The sequence below is a fragment of the Clytia hemisphaerica genome, unplaced genomic scaffold (genome assembly GCF_902728285.1).
Source record: "Clytia hemisphaerica strain Z4C2 unplaced genomic scaffold, Clytia hemisphaerica genome assembly, whole genome shotgun sequence".
Lineage (NCBI taxonomy): Eukaryota > Metazoa > Cnidaria > Hydrozoa > Leptothecata > Clytiidae > Clytia > Clytia hemisphaerica.
In genome coordinates this window covers 70,719-86,539 of record NW_027104119.1, presented here as the reverse complement: position 1 = coordinate 86,539, position 15,821 = coordinate 70,719, and the positions used below count along the sequence as shown (strand labels likewise).

Here is a 15,821-nt window from a genome sequence, read left to right as displayed (position 1 = left end):
CATATGACTTACTGGTTTTTCCTATAAAAAGCGTATATATCTGAAGATACTGCTCTTCGTATGTTATTTTACTACTGTACACTTTTAGCAACGTAACTGTTCAAATACTTTGAGTAGAGTAATATTTTTAACCTATGAAGAGCGCTTAATAACTACTTGTGGTATGGAAAGGGAATTTCCCAGAAAAGGGAATTTCCTTAGATTCATTTAACTCTCCAGGGCTAAGAAAAAGATAAACTGACATTTCAAAATGATTACATAATCAGTTCAAAATAACTCCGGAAAAGTCTTTTTGATGATGATAAAACAATAGAGAGACCGTAACATAAGAATGCTACCGTTAAGCGTAACTAAAATACTGAAAACGCGCGCAAAATTATGAGATGTTTGCCCAACTTCCTTATGCGTGGAGCTATGAATGCCATCCTCAGAAGAGAAGCTTTAAGCTTCCTCCGGTGGCAATAATATGAATTTTAGTATTTTTGGCCGACTTGGTTTCAACTAAAGATAACTCGAAAGTTCATACTACAATTTCGAGTTACAAAACAACAGTAAAAAACTTTTTCGATTTAAAAAGCGCACTTATGACGTCATAATTTGAGACTTGTGACGTCATATTCGTCGTAACTCGGGTTTTTGTAACTCGGGTTTTTGTAACTCGGGTTTTTCCGGGCCTCTTGAATATTTTATATATCTGAACTAAGCCATTAATATAGTAGGTAACTAACTAGGATACAAATTCTGGCCTAATTAGGCGAGTATCCTGGTTTGGCCATCATAGCCTAATTTGCAATAGTTTTTACGACGAATTCCGATTTGTTCCATTTTAACAAACGGTTTAAACCGGGCGAAATATCGGAAAAAATATCGAAAAACAAAAAAATCCAAAAAATCTAGATCAGAAAACAAAAAGGAAAGCAAGAAAAGGAAACTAAAGACCAAGAAATCTATTTCAAAAGAGCAGTGAAAGGTTAGTTGTATATTGCTTTAGTTGAGTGGTTTATTGATTGTCTTTTGTTGGTTGGTTTTGAACTTGGATATTTTTCCAAAAAAATATTGGCTAGTCAGCTAGTAGAAGATAGCTATTATCCAGACGTCCGCGCTCGATAGGATCGATCATCGGAACGGCTCGATGACGGATCGATATGTGATCGATGGATTACTTATCGATCAGGATAGGAGATCGATGGAAGATTCAGCCATTAAAAAGTCTTGAGTATCGATCCTTCGTTGATCCATTATCGAGCTAGTATTTCAATCGAGTATATCGATTCGTCATCAATCGTTAATCGATTCGTCATCGATCGTTAATCGAGTATGCATCGATTATAAATCGATTATGCATCGATTATATTATAAATCGATTATGCATCAATTATGCATCTATCATGTATCGATCATGTATCGATCATACATCGAGCCCGTAAATTAATTAGCGGGTTGGGGACGCTTATTATATTAGGTACCCGAGAGTACCATATCGGCCATTTTTAACAGTGCGTCTCAAACCGCGATATTTCGAGAGCACGGAAGCGCGTCAAAACACCAGCTTTTTTAGAGTTTTGTCTCGTTTACCCAAACGCTGCAATCCTGCGTAGGCTTTGGGCTCAAGACTAGAACCCCCAATACGAGACATTGGCCTGACCGAAAAAAAATCATCATCATCAATTTTGTTAATTGTCAGAGTCGTTTACTCACTGGAAATACGCAACTTTCTGAAGTTTCGTTTTTTTTCGGTTGTGCTTCATTTTAAAAATAACGAAGATGAAAAGTTACCATCAATCCCGCGAGTAAAAAAAAGTATTCCGACTAGTCTACGAAAAGTGCGCTCGCGCGGCGAATAGAATATCTCGCAAATTAATATATGCATAAAACTGACGAAATCCTTTCTTTTTTATGCTTAGGTGACGTCACCATCGATCCTGACTCGACAATGGAGAACCAAATTTGGCAATGTATAATTATTACGAGCGGCCGAGAAAGTTTGTGTGACGCAAAAATTGCGCGATAAACGAAGCCCTAGAAGAACGCCCAGTGAAAATTGAAACCAGGAATTTATTGAATATTTCACTAATGAAGTATCAAACTTTTTGTTTTTTGTAATTATTATAAATTCATAATTTTTAAATACTATTTTTTGATGTCAAAGGACAATTAAAGTGAATTTAAGCTGATTGGGTGGATATTGGGCGGACGGGCGTTTTGCACTTGCCGAGATTGGAAATTAAATGAGAGTAAAAGACGGGGGCGTCTTAGTATGTAATATTAATTCATTATTCTTTTATTTTTATTTTTCGCGAATGAAAAATGAATTTTTGATTTTTGAATTAAAGAAATATAGTATAATATATTGTATTTGATTGTCAATGCCAAAAGATACTTACGAATAATCTGCTGTGTTGCTTCGCTATTAACCCCCGGATTGTTTTAGTAGGCACTTCGGTCACGTAAATAAAAACACGTGTATATGTTGAAGCCGACTGTGGACTGACCGCAATTGCAATTACATAAATTATTGTGGAAGGGAACGCTTGAGACGAATGTTTGGGAAATCAAAAAGACAACTTTTGTGAGAATGTTGAGTTTTGTTTATATGGCTGTTTGTGTCGCACTGATAGATCGATGATAGATCGATGATAGATCGATAACTAATCATAAGCTTAAAAAAATCTTGAGTATCAATCCTCTATCGATCTCCTATCCGGATCGATAAGTAATCCATCGATCACATATCGATCCGTCAACGAGCCGTTCCGATGATCGATCCTATCGAGCGCGGACGCCTGGTATTATGACCAGACGGTGTCAATCGAACAACTTCAAACAAAAATCGCAATCGAACCAATCGAACGTAATCGAACGCGATCGAATAATTGCGATTCGATTGTCAAACGTAATCGAATCTCAATCGAACGGCCGATTCCTGGGTAATATTCGATTGTGTTCGATTGCGTTTGAGTAAGGTTAGATTGGTTCGATTGATAGTTGAACTATGTTCGATTGTCATTTGCATTCGAATAATCTTTGATTTCGTTCGATTAGGATTATGTTTGATGAGTTTGATTAAATTAAATTGGCAGTTACATCAATATGCCTTCTTACCTGTCTTTAAAAATATAAATAAAAGTAATCATGGAAAAAGGACGCGAAAAAAAAGACATAAGTGTGAGAACAGAGTAATCAAACTCGTTAGAAAAAGTACCATTAGAAGTCATAAAAAATCAACCTGAATAAATGCAATCGAAATTCCAGAGAACTTCATAATTCCCCAAACAACATTACATTACTATGTCAAACTCCCATCACATAAATTTTACAATTACGTCAGAGTAGACTACGCTTGCCACCGAAGAGGTTTATTTGGAAAGGGCAATTATATTTTATTGTTCGCTTCTTTTTTAAAGATTGGCCGGGTTGGAAAAGTATGAATTTCTTTGTACATATTTTACCTACCCCAAATATTTAGGAGGCTGAGTTTTAAACGAATCGTCAAGTTGAAACGAACGATAAATGTATCAAGGTCTGTTTTATTTACCCCCTGGTGACTTAACAAAAGAGACTTAACTCGATGTTACAATCCAATTATTGAAAGTTTGTCTCGGCCTTTTTATAATGAGCGAGACATACGTTTTTCTGATTACGTAATTTTCATATTGACATTTTCGAGGCATTTTGATGTAACTGATTGTATCACTCCGTTAGGGCTTTTTAGCGGGCGACCGAGTGCTTATTAAGTACCGTACCAAAGTGAATAAAATCTAATATAATTGAATCAATCGAACGTAATCGAATACAATCGAACGTAATCGAAGCAATCGAACAGCATATCCTGGGTAATATTCGATTGCGATTCGATTGCGTTCGACAATCGAATTGCAATTATTTGATTGCGTTCAATTGATTCGGCGCTTGATTTGTTCGATTGACCCCGTCTGGCTATGGCTATGTTGACTAACTATGTCCAGGCAGTGTCAACCGGACCCTATCGAACCGATTTTCGTTATCAAACCATCAGAATTCAATAGCTATTCGATTACCGAACCCGATCGAACAGCTATCGAACTTTACGAAAATTTCCTGATAAGTTCGATTTAGTTCGATGAGTTTTCTTTGTTTGTTGAAGTTCGATTGGTGTTTGATGGGTTCGATTTAAGTTCAATGTGGTTCAATGGTTGTGTCAGATTGATTCTACTTTTCTTTACCTTTCAGAAAATTACGAGGTTGTTTAAATCAAAATACAGGCACCGAATGCTTCTTTCTTTATAAAGAAAGTAATATTTTACAAATTTATAAACGACCGAAGAGCTTCTAAAAGCTCCAGCTTGTCAGTTAGTCACACTAAAAAATCTAGCTTTCAGAAAAAACAACATCAGTCATCTACAGGATGTATAGACCTTTTTTCAAAGAGGCCGCCCTGTTGAATAATTATGTAGTCCAGCAGAAAAACAATGATAAAACCATGCATAATTATTACAATATGCATGATACAGTAATTATGCATATGGCTCTATCATTGTTTTTATGGCTGGACTACATAATTATTCAACAGGACGTCCTCTTTGAAAAAAGGTCTATTTGTACGACAAGGATGAGAGTTACCTGAATCAAGAAGTTCGCAAGACAATTAATTAAAACTGAAAGTTTGAAACAAAATAAAACGTGCAGCAGCCAAAATCAACCAACCAAAATTTGTCATTCAATTCCCGAGACAGCGCTTCGATTTATAAGGCCTGGTTTATACGCTAAAGTAAAAATAATTCTGCATATGTAAATGAGTCATTATTTGAGGTTCGGCCAAATTTCCGGGAAACAGCCTATCCGGTGGTGCGCGGATCTAGGTGGGTTACGCCTCCCCCGTAGATCTTTTTCTTGGGAAGTTGATCTTCAAATTAGTTTTCGAGGTTGGCTTGGCTCAAATTTTTTCATCTATGGCTCAAATTTTAGGCAATTTCTCAAAGTTTTTGAAAATGTTAATTTCATTAAAAAGCGCCGGGTTATTTTTATTTATTTTTTTGCTTGAAAGTCAAGTAAACGATATAGCGCTTTCACAGTATTAATCTTTGATACGCATTGTGGCGGGACGCTAGTGTGACTAACTGCTTGTCCCATCCGATGGGATAGATATAGGATGGCCCGCGAGAATGGCCCGTGGGCGGCTGCCAATACGCCCTCGGAATATAAATATAAAAAAATTGGGCGGCAAGGTATAAATCGATTTAATGGAACCAATCGAACTTCATCAATCTTAATCGAACTGATTTAACCTCAATCGTATTCATCGAACTGCGATCGAACTATAATTGTATAATCGAACAGTCATTGAACTTTACGAAAATGTTTTCCAGTTCGATAGGTGTTCGATTGGGTTCGGTAATCGAACAGCTATCGTTTGATAGGGTTCGATTAAGTTTGATTATGTTGGCCTTGGCCTTGATCTTATGACCAGAGTTACTGACGCACTGCTGAACTGTAGAGTTTTTTTTTATGGTGACAAAAAGTATTATTAAATTACGCCAGACAAAATTGTTTGGTATGTTACAATATTCAAATTTTTGACACTGGGCTTTCTTCTTTTTTAGCGTTTTGGACGCATCTAGACGACGCTGATCTTAAAAATCAGCGTGTCTATCACCAGACAGTTACATCAATATGCCAAAAACTTTTTGTTCAACCACCTTCACTTCAAGATAGTACACCATAGAATGAACTTCCTTTTATAGGATGAACCATATTCATGTGGCTTTCGGGTGGTGTCAATTTTTTTTTTCAAATTTCAAAAAGTCAAGTTGGTATTGATACCAAAATAAGGGGGTGGGTCCCCCTTTTTTTGAAAATTAGGGAATCTTTAAGTTGGTATCGATACCAAAATGAGGGAGTGGGTCCCCCTTTTTTTAATTTTTGCTTTTGCTGGTATCTGACTTAAAATGTTGTATAATGTAAGTATAAAAACTTATTTGAATCGTTTACACTATACCCCTGTATATCCTGATTCCATATAAAAGCATTCTTCATTCTATAATTGGAATTAAATTTTTATTCGACTTTTGCTGCTCTCAATCCTTTCAATCAACCAAAATTCATTCAAAACTAGAGTTGAACAAACTGAATCAAGTCTTAGCAGATCTTAGAACTTTTTAGTCGTGATAAAAATTTTCTGTAAGTAACGTTCATCCGGCAGGGGGGGGTACTAGGGTTGGCGAATGAGAGGTATGTGCGGACGGGACCTCCGAAAACCAACCCTTAGAGAGACTAATTTAAAACTTTTTGATTTTTCAAAAATTGAAAGTGATAGGGCCATGATATATTGACGAAGGAGGCCCCACCATTTCTGAATTTTAGCCCTTCTAGATCGCCTAAACAGGTCTGTTTTAACGTTATTAAACAAAATTTGGCTTGATTAGTAAATTTTCTTTTTACTTTGAAATAATGTGGTCGGGACAAGGCCGGGTGCCCCCCCCCCCCGTGCCGCAGCCCCTGACATAATAAGTGATTAATAAGAGGAATGTTCTTATGAATAAAAACATCCACAGATTCTGTTTAGCGTCCCTTGTATGCAGTATCTTATGCATATAACTTCTTACTTTTTTTACTGATTGTAAATTTAGGGGGGGTGGGTCCCCCTTTTTCAGAAAAATCGGGATTTTCAAGTTCATATCGATACCAATTAAGGGGGTGGGTCCCCCCTTTTTTAGAAAATTGGGATTTTCAAGTTGGTACTGATACCAATTTAGAGGGTGGTGGTGTCTACTACTTTCAAATCTCGAAAAGTCAGGTTTTTGGGCCCTGGGTTGGTATCCTGGACCCTGACCCCCCCCCCCTGTTTCAGCCTTGCACTCCATCACAGAGCCTATTTGAGATATTTTACTAACTAGCCCAGAGAAAAATGTTAAACCTTTATTTTTTGATTTCTAATACTCAAATATGAAAAAATTAAAAAGTTTTAACTTGGTCATTAGTCAAAAAAGTCATTAAAATTGATTAGCCTTTGCGATGGAGTGCAAGGCTGAAAGCCACATGAAAATGGTTCACCCTATAAAAGTAAGTTCATTCTATTCTAGAAGTGAAGGTGGTTGAACAAAATGTTTTTGGCATATTGATGTAACTGCCTTATATTTAAATTTAAGCTCAAAAATACTTAAATAAATAAGTTAATAATATTCAATATAATAATAAAGCTTTACAGGTTTGCAGGCCACCGTGAAGAATAAACCGCTCTTACTTTTTGCAATGATCTTCTTGAAATAGAGTTTTTTTCGCGGGCTCCCCCGGACTTTCCATTTTGTGTTGTCTTCCTTGATTTTAGCATTCATTTTTTCGGCCTTCTTACACCATTCTTTAATTCTGTCTTTCATTTTTGGTCAAATCCTCTGTCACTCGGTAAGGATAGCCTTTTTCTTTTGTTATTCCTTGCAACACTGTGTTCTTGTCCTCTTCGTTCGTAAATGTGACTTTATTTGTATCTCTCAGAAAATAAATACTTACAGAACGACATTGTTTATCATTTGGAATACCCCCGTATTTGGACCATTTTATCGTGGGCGCAAAATAGGGCGGAAACTAAGTAGCACTCTCAGTGCAAGATTGCCGCCTCATCTTTATTCGCCAGTAGGCCAGCGTCCAAGGTTCAGAAAAGGCCTTAAAAATGGTTTTCGTAGGGCACCCCTTAGATCAGGGCGAATTTTTGATATTATGCTCCTAATAGGGTGTAGAATTGACAAAAAAAATTTGCCCTTCGAATCTCCTGCAGTTTTCGAGTGAATCGATTTTTAGTTAATCGATAGAACTTATCAAGGGTCCCCCCTTTACTAACGGTTTTTTCGAAGTCTGAAAATCAAATATCTGATGCTACTAACTGATTCAGCTTGAAAAGTAGATAAAGAAAATGGGGTTATTTTTTAAGTTTCGACCACCTGGTGCCGAGAAATGGCATTTTTAAGGCGAAAAATCGACGTTTTGGGCGTTTTCCGATGACGTTAGCATTTTCCTAGAAGCATTTTCAGAAAAAATCTTTCCCATGGCTGGATAGCCCTGAATTAGTAGTATCCAAAAATGGTATGGTTTGTCAACTTTCTATGTCTAAATCTCGAGATAATTCATTTTTAAGGTGGGTAAATATGCTGAAAAACTGCTGACTCAGCAAAAAATATCGATAATTTTCAATATTTAAACCAAAATATTTCACAATTGACACAATTCACTACCTCGGCCGCTGGTCTACAGGGCGAGAACGCAAGCTAATGATTTTGTTCTTGCGCGCTCACAAGGGGAAAAGGAAAGTGATCGATATTCTTTGAAGGAAAAACGTCAGAAACAAACCCAAAGACCAAAAGATGTATTTTTTTGTTGAGAATCGATCCTGTGAAGATGAAAAAATTTCTGCTATGTGTTTTTTTCGGAATGCTGAAAAACTCTAATTTCGATCTGATGTAAGGTAAAGAGGTTGCGAGATTTGGGTTAGCAAGGCAAAAATCGCTAAAAAGCTGGTAAAATCGTAATCCTCAAAAATCAGTTCCAGCTTCACTGACATGTCACGATAACTTTCACTGATAGCGCACCCTTTTTAACTTTTTTGTTTTCATTCAAAATGACTGGACGCCGATTGGAGAATGACGCTGATGGGATTGACAAATAACAAGTGTGTAACTTGCCGCGCGAGTGAAGTCAAACGCTCCATCGTTTTGCCACTAATTTGGTCTTCTTCGTTCCAGCCATTTGCATGTGTTCTACTACAGATTTTTTCATATTGCCATTTAAAAGCCTACGCCGTGCGAAAGAGAAATCGTGTATTTTTTAATACGCCGTTCATTAACTCAAATCAAATGACTTTGGAGGTTCTGTGAAACTGGGTGAAATGGTGACCGAATTGCCGTCCCATATTTTGTTAGTTAGTGAAGGAAACCTCCTCATTTGTTTCTATTTAGTTATATATATTTCGGCGCAGTAGTGTAGTGGTTATCAATCTTGACTGCCGTCCAGGAGGTCGGGGTTCGATTCCCGCTCGGTGCTGTGATTCACTTGGCAAGTGAATGTACCTTCGCCCGGGCCAACCCATGCCATGTGAGGGGAATTGGGTAGACAGAAACTCAAGAAGCCTGTCGGTGACTGTGCTAGGTATCGATTCCACAATCCATCGTGGATGAGGTGAGAGTGCGCTGGCCTTGTTCCCTAGTGGTTCACGCTGGACTTAACGCACTCGATCCAAAAACTGTGTGTCAGTGTCTCGCAAGCTGGTCGCAGTATAAACCATCGCGTAGACGGTTCTAAGTGAGACGACTCCTAGACCGCTCAATACGGAACCGGGTGTCCTCTGCAAAGAGCAGCCAGTCATCATCATATATATTACGATGAATATGTAATCTAATCTAAAAAGGAAAATATTAGGCAATTACTTTTTTATTTTCTGGTTTATGGACATTAGTATATGTAATCACATGATAACGAGTGCAATTTTCGAATTGTACGAGTTGTTATGTGATTACAAGCTAATCGCACTATTTTTTCTCCGTTAGGAAAAGTAAATTCCCCTAAAAGTCATATTTTTCTCTTCTCTCTATGTTATTCTTTTATTATTGTTTATAGATTTTCTTTCTCTCAAAATGAAAAAAAAAATTTACTCTTGAAGTTGTTTTTTGTGGATAGGGAAATTCCATGGGGAAGTTCCCTGACATTAAAGAAAGGATCAAAGTATCTTTACATTGGCAGAATAGGGCACAGCTGTGTTAGATCGTTTAACCTCCTCTCTCTCTCTCTTCTTTTCTTTTGTTTACCTGTTTAAAAGTAAAGGTTTTTTATTTCTTTCTTCTTTTTTGAAGGTCGGAGGAGAAATAATAAATAAAAGTTTTTCAAATTTCTATCTTTTTTTTCTTTTTTTTTGGTAAAAAAAATGCGGATCCGTAAACCAATAGATAAAAAGTATTTGCCTTAACCTTTCCACCACGCTGTTTTTTATATTTTAATGCTGTCCCCACGCAACATTTTTTGACAAAATGGACAAGAACTAAAATCTTTTGATAATAAATTAGCTTTAATTAAATTATGCAGCTTTTAGGTTGGGTACCAATCCAAATAGAATACTCTAACTAAAATGGTAGCTCCACATTTACTAAAGTTTTTTCCTCATTTTTCGGTAATGTCACTTTTTTGGTATTTTTCACTTCCTATGCAAAAAAAAGTAGGCGAAGTTTAATTATTAAATCTTTCTTTAGTATTTTATTATTATATACTTACTCCTAAAGCCATATACCAAAAATAAGCATCCAAAAAACATTCTGCTGCTCACATGCTTTCCAAATATCAGTCACTTTTCTCAGAAATCAGTGCTCTTCCGTCCACCATTTTGAAGCAGTGTTTTTCTTCGAAAAGTGCTGACTCACCACGTGATCTTAACATTACATCATTATATATCAACGGAAAAATTAGACTCTCTACTTTCTTTTACTTTTTTTTTGAACGATAACCAAGCAAGCCAATAAAAGATATGGCTTGAGGTTGAGAAAGACGTGTCTATCAAATTGCATAAATATACGGCATTTGGAACGTATCAAAAACGTATATGTACAGCGTTGGGGTGGAAAGGTTAAGAATATAATAATATAAATGGGGCGACATCTCTTCAGTTAGAGCAATTGACGGTACTTTCTAAGGGAATTTCACCATGGCAATTCGGCCACCATAATTTGAGCATACAATTCAATATTCCAGATAAGGCAAAAAGGTCTATTCATGTTTAATGCTAGCGACAGCTAGGAATTTTTTTCACATTGATGATAATAAAGATCAAAGAATCACTCATTTGAAAATTATAATCATAGCACAGCTATTAGAAAGTTTTGATGTTTTTGTTATTTTCCATCGCCATCTTTTTGATTTTTTTTTTGGTTTTGATAATATTCCACTCCTGTTTATCTTTTCAACAAGCACAAGACCAGTATGCAATTCAAATTCTATCTGCCGCTGCAGATACTTTAATTTTTTTCACTACTTGAGATACTTTAATTTTTCTACTGTACTGCAGTGCAAAAATTAGTCCCCACAAAGGTGTGAATTCTTTCAAGCACATCAAGCTAACCAATCTGATAAAAGCCAAATCTAACCTCAATTTTTAAAAAGCTCAATTACAAAACTTGATCAAATATTAATAGTTCAAGTTTCGTCTTATAAATCCTAAAAGTTTTGAAATCTCTTTTGAAGTGTCTCTTGACTGTTTGAATTAAGCAGTCAGACAATATTCATAATCATCAAGATTCAAGAATATCAAGATTTTTAATGATCTTTTAGAGTAAACTGGAATACTTTTTTTTACCTCAATCTTACATGACCTGGGGATTGACAACTTTCTCATGGATAAAAAATTTTCATTTATCGATTTAGTCCCTTCGATTAATCATCAATTGATAAAAAAACTAAGTAAAATTTAAAACCTGTGATGATGATTTTTGCAACTTTTCTTATTTTAGCTACAATGAAGATTAGTTTACAAAGCGAGCTAGGGGGTCTAGAGATTGGGTACTCCTGAATCTCTTTGCCATAAAAATGTCCTGATTTTAGGATAATTGTCCCGAATCGCCATTAAGATTCAGCCAAATTGAGATCGTGTTCACTTTTGAAGGGCAGGCATGGGCAGGGTGTGCTATCACCAAATTTTTTACAGATGCTTGTCCCGAAACATGTATAGTTGGACAAGCGAAAGGCTGAAAAGGTTACTTTGATTACGGACTATTATGGGACTGTTAATGTAACACTCTTATTGCATTTTCCAGTGAAAGATGTCATGCATATGCAATAATAATTCAACCAACGAGATCCCTTGTATCAATAACAAGTGTGTGCTGTCATCATCCACTGATCAACGTTGCTTCACATCCCTAGAGAAAGCTCACAAAGGATGTGTTGACAAGAGGCGCTGTTACAGTCACAAAAATCCTTTTAAAAGACCTTTATTAGAGTGTTGTGATGTGCAAACTAATGGTAATCTATGCAATGAAAATCAACAATTGCGATACCTCTTGATCGGTAAGAACCTGGACCTTCTCTCTAGAAAGTGTTGCTTTTATATTTGTGAATTTCTTAACAAAGGTTAAACCTGAGTTATCCTTATGTGAAATTTCCTCTTTACTCATTGAATCTTCGCATATTACTTAAATTACAAGCACATAAGTGGCCTGTTGATTAAATTATGAGTTTAGAAAGTAAGCAGAAACGCTAAAGGTAAGTGGAGAATCCCGGTGAAAGGAGTGAGTGGCGCTCTCCTATCTTTGAGTAGACAACTTTATGAAAAGAGCGTCTTCGAGTCTCACCAACAGTGCAGTGGTGACAAACTTACTTGAAAACCGTGAATTTCTTTCAGATGCGAACGGCCCTGTGATGAAAATGACACCTGGCAACACAGACCAATCTCCGACGTCACAAATTCCTATTCAAGAAGCCGCTCCTTTCAGATTGAGCAACGTTCAGATTGCAGCTGTCATCTCCGTTCCTTTTTCTTTGCTCTTCATTGGGCTGTCTCTGCTCGTGCTCATCCGTGGCAAACGCAACAAAAGGAAAGCCAAGAAAGTTGAAGAAGAATACAACAGACGAGAAGAAGTTCTTTTGGGTTTGGAATCGTTGAACTTGCAGGAAATCACAACTTCAGGTCAGTTTGTTGTAAATATCAGGCCAGAACTTCTAATTCGTTCAGTCGTTTAAATAAATTATCTCAAAACCGTATTATTATGTAATACCTGTATTATGCTCATTATAAACGACATATGTTCAGTTATGAACAATATTAAGCTGTAGACAGGAAAAGAGAACGATATTTGACCGAGATTTTTGGCGAGATTCTCAACATTTTAGATTCAAGCATACAAAGAAATTTAATACTAGTGGGAGGTACAATGTTACCTATCCTCGTGAAAATACCGAGAATAATTTTTTCAGCAATTTGAATCATCAGAGTGCCTTTATTCTGAATTATTCATTTTCGTCATCCATTATAGGGAGTGGTGCTGGTCTACCTTTGTTGATCCAGAGAACCATCGCCCGACAGATCATCCTTCACGAAGTCATCGGTACAGGACGTTTCGGCTACGTCCATCGAGGAACGTGGCACGACCAGAACGTGGCTGTCAAACTGTTTCTCACCAACGAAGAAAACTCGTGGTTCCGAGAAGCGCAAGTGTACCAAACTACTATGCTCAGGCATGAAAATATTCTAGGTAAGGGGGAAGCTGTTGAGGGTTTGTGCAAAGCCTTTGTTTCTGCTTTTGTGTGTGATGTGAAGACTATGAATCCGTGAAAGTCCGTATTTTTGTGTTTTGGGCTTAATTGAATTGAAATGAAATGAACCTGAAAACAGAGTTTAATTTCAAATCCCTAAAAAAACCATGCGAAATACGACGCTTGCTTATTATTAGAAACTAAAACAAATACATCGAATAATTAAATCTTCTATCAAGTGAGTGCTTACATAGGTTATCTCTTTAAAATGTCGAGCAATCTGTAAGAATTCATCAATGTTATCCACACACTTTCTTCAGGTTTCATTGCAGCAGACAACAAAGACACAGGTGCTTGTACTGAGCTTTGGTTGGTGACAGAATACCACTCCAACGGCTCCTTGTTCGACTTCTTGCAAGACAACACTTTGAATTTCAATCAACTTGTCACCATGGTTTTCAACATCATCAACGGTCTCGCTCATCTCCACATGGAAGTCATCGGTACTGAGGGCAAGCGAGCCATGGCTCACAGAGACATCAAATCTAAAAACATCTTAGTCAAAGCCAACAGTAAGAACATACATTCTACTAGCCTTTACTAGGCTTTCTAGGCTGTAACGCACGGAAATAACATGATATTTCCCGTTATTAGGTTAGGTATTTGCTAACATCCACTTGTTACGCTTAAAAATTTCAGTTTGAGCCCCTCATGTTCCTATTCTAAAAGTATTTCAAAATGGAAATTGGGAAGGCTGAACCAAATTCGACAATGATATGCGAGCTCATATTCATAATATTTTTTCTTTCTTTAAGGAACATGCTGTATAGCAGACTTGGGATTGACCGTTCTTCATTCTTCAGTGGATAACAAGGTGGACATTCCCACCAACCCGCGTACGGGAACTACGCGCTACCAAGCTCCTGAACTTCTCGACAACACTATCAATTTGAGACATTTCGAGTCGTATCGTCGCGCAGATATGTATGCGTTTGGTCTTTGCGTATGGGAAATTTGTCGGCGGACTGATATTTGTGGTAAGTGCGAGTCACTTGAGATCTTAGTGCTGGCAACAAAGGCTTTGCGAAATTCCTATCAAGGATTAAATTGTTCTTTAATGGCTTCAATAATCATATAACATAGCATGACGTCTCAATGTAACCAATTGTAAAGTACTAAATGGCCATAACTCTCGGGGACGCCTTATTGAAGGAGTTTTTCTGATTTCATGTTGCTTTTATCATGTCTTTTTCTAAAGAAAAATGTAGTTGCTGCAGTCGAGTGTAACGTGTCTTTGAAATTTCTTCATCATTATTTCACCTTGCTGTAGGAGAGGTGGAGAAATATCAGCTACCTTACTTCGATTGTGTAGAACCAGATCCAAGCCGTGAGCAGATGTACGAGGTGGTATGCATGGACGCCATCAGACCTCACATCTCCGAAGATTGGCAACAGGAAGATGTAAGTTGTGTTTTACCTCTTGTCCATTTTAGCTGAACATCTTTAGGAAAACAGCGTTGTTTGTTACTTTAAAGTTCTTTCGTCAAAGCGAGGTACGAAAAGCGACACTTCTAGGTTGAAAGTGCGGTTAGAATATGGATTATGTATAAGACGACAGTTAACACATTTTAGATGAACGAAACTCTTACTTTAATAACTGATTTCTAGGATTGGAATTCATCTTATTCTAAGTAGTGGTGTCGATAACGTTTCATGCTCATTCGATTGTTCTGTTTGAATTTCTAGCGGATGAAAAAGCTGATCAAGATTATGAAAGAATGTTGGTATTACGAAGGTGCTGCTCGTTTGACCTCTTTACGCGTCAAGAAAGATCTGTTGCCTCTTTGCCGCTCGCTCGATATACATGTATGAAGCAAGGGATGAATGAAAGTTATTTATTTCTTACGGTCCTTTCAAACTATGTCCTAAAACTTCATCAATATTAATTAGTCGTGTGATATTTAATAAGTAACTCTGTTTAGATATGCAGAGTTTTTCATAGCTTATGATGACAAAACATATTACTCTCTCGATGCAATGAATATGAAATCCGTCCTCCAAGTTGAAGTGCTCTTTATTTGAACTATGCCGATTCTTATTGGCGTAATGGAACTGTACAAGATCGACTTTCTGGCCACAGAAGGTTTCTTTCGCGACTTTGTTTTTTTGAAATGTTTTAATTCCCCATTATTTACTCCTAAAATTGTATTTAGTTTTCAGTTTGTATTTTATAATGATAGTAGTAATGTAAATACATAAATAAACACTAATAAAAATTTCATTTTAAATGGAAAATCGTTCTATACCAGAATCAATCGCAGAGTTTGATATCCACTAACTCAAGGTAGTGTGAACGACCCTTTCATTTTGGAGTTTCAGAGAATAACTGGACGATAATTCATTTCCCGAAAGTTCTTTAAAAATGTTCAACTTCAACAATGTTTTTCGATCGCTCAAAGATAGATAGCTCCCAAAACCATGGAGGTATAAAGAAACAGGAGAAGTATGCTATTGTAACCATGCTCGCCCTACGATTAAAAAAATTACGAGGTATGCATGCTCATAATCTCATATATCGTGCATTTTTAATGAGCTCTTTTGTTGATAAGTGAAATCTTATTGGC

The 15,821-nt window shown here is 36.8% G+C and overlaps 1 protein-coding gene across 2 annotated transcripts in view; it reads left to right on the top strand.

Moving 5' to 3' along the window:
• The window catches only part of LOC136813505 (TGF-beta receptor type-1-like), a 60,575-nt gene extending 45,083 nt beyond the window's left edge, over positions 1 to 15,492 (top strand). The window contains exons 1-8 of one of the 2 annotated variants that reach the window (XM_067070019.1): positions 847 to 970; positions 11,760 to 12,012; positions 12,347 to 12,631; positions 12,978 to 13,196; positions 13,518 to 13,769; positions 14,013 to 14,234; positions 14,528 to 14,658; positions 14,944 to 15,492. In XM_067070019.1, coding sequence (XP_066926120.1) covers positions 11,766 to 12,012; positions 12,347 to 12,631; positions 12,978 to 13,196; positions 13,518 to 13,769; positions 14,013 to 14,234; positions 14,528 to 14,658; positions 14,944 to 15,069 — 1,482 coding nt within the window. In that variant the 5' untranslated portion in view covers positions 847 to 970; positions 11,760 to 11,765 and the 3' untranslated portion in view covers positions 15,070 to 15,492. Of the gene's footprint in view, positions 1 to 846; positions 971 to 11,759; positions 12,013 to 12,346; positions 12,632 to 12,977; positions 13,197 to 13,517; positions 13,770 to 14,012; positions 14,235 to 14,527; positions 14,659 to 14,943 lie in introns of those variants that run through there. The other variant, XM_067070020.1, reaches the window with a different exon arrangement.
• The last annotated feature ends 329 nt before the right edge of the window (positions 15,493 to 15,821 follow it).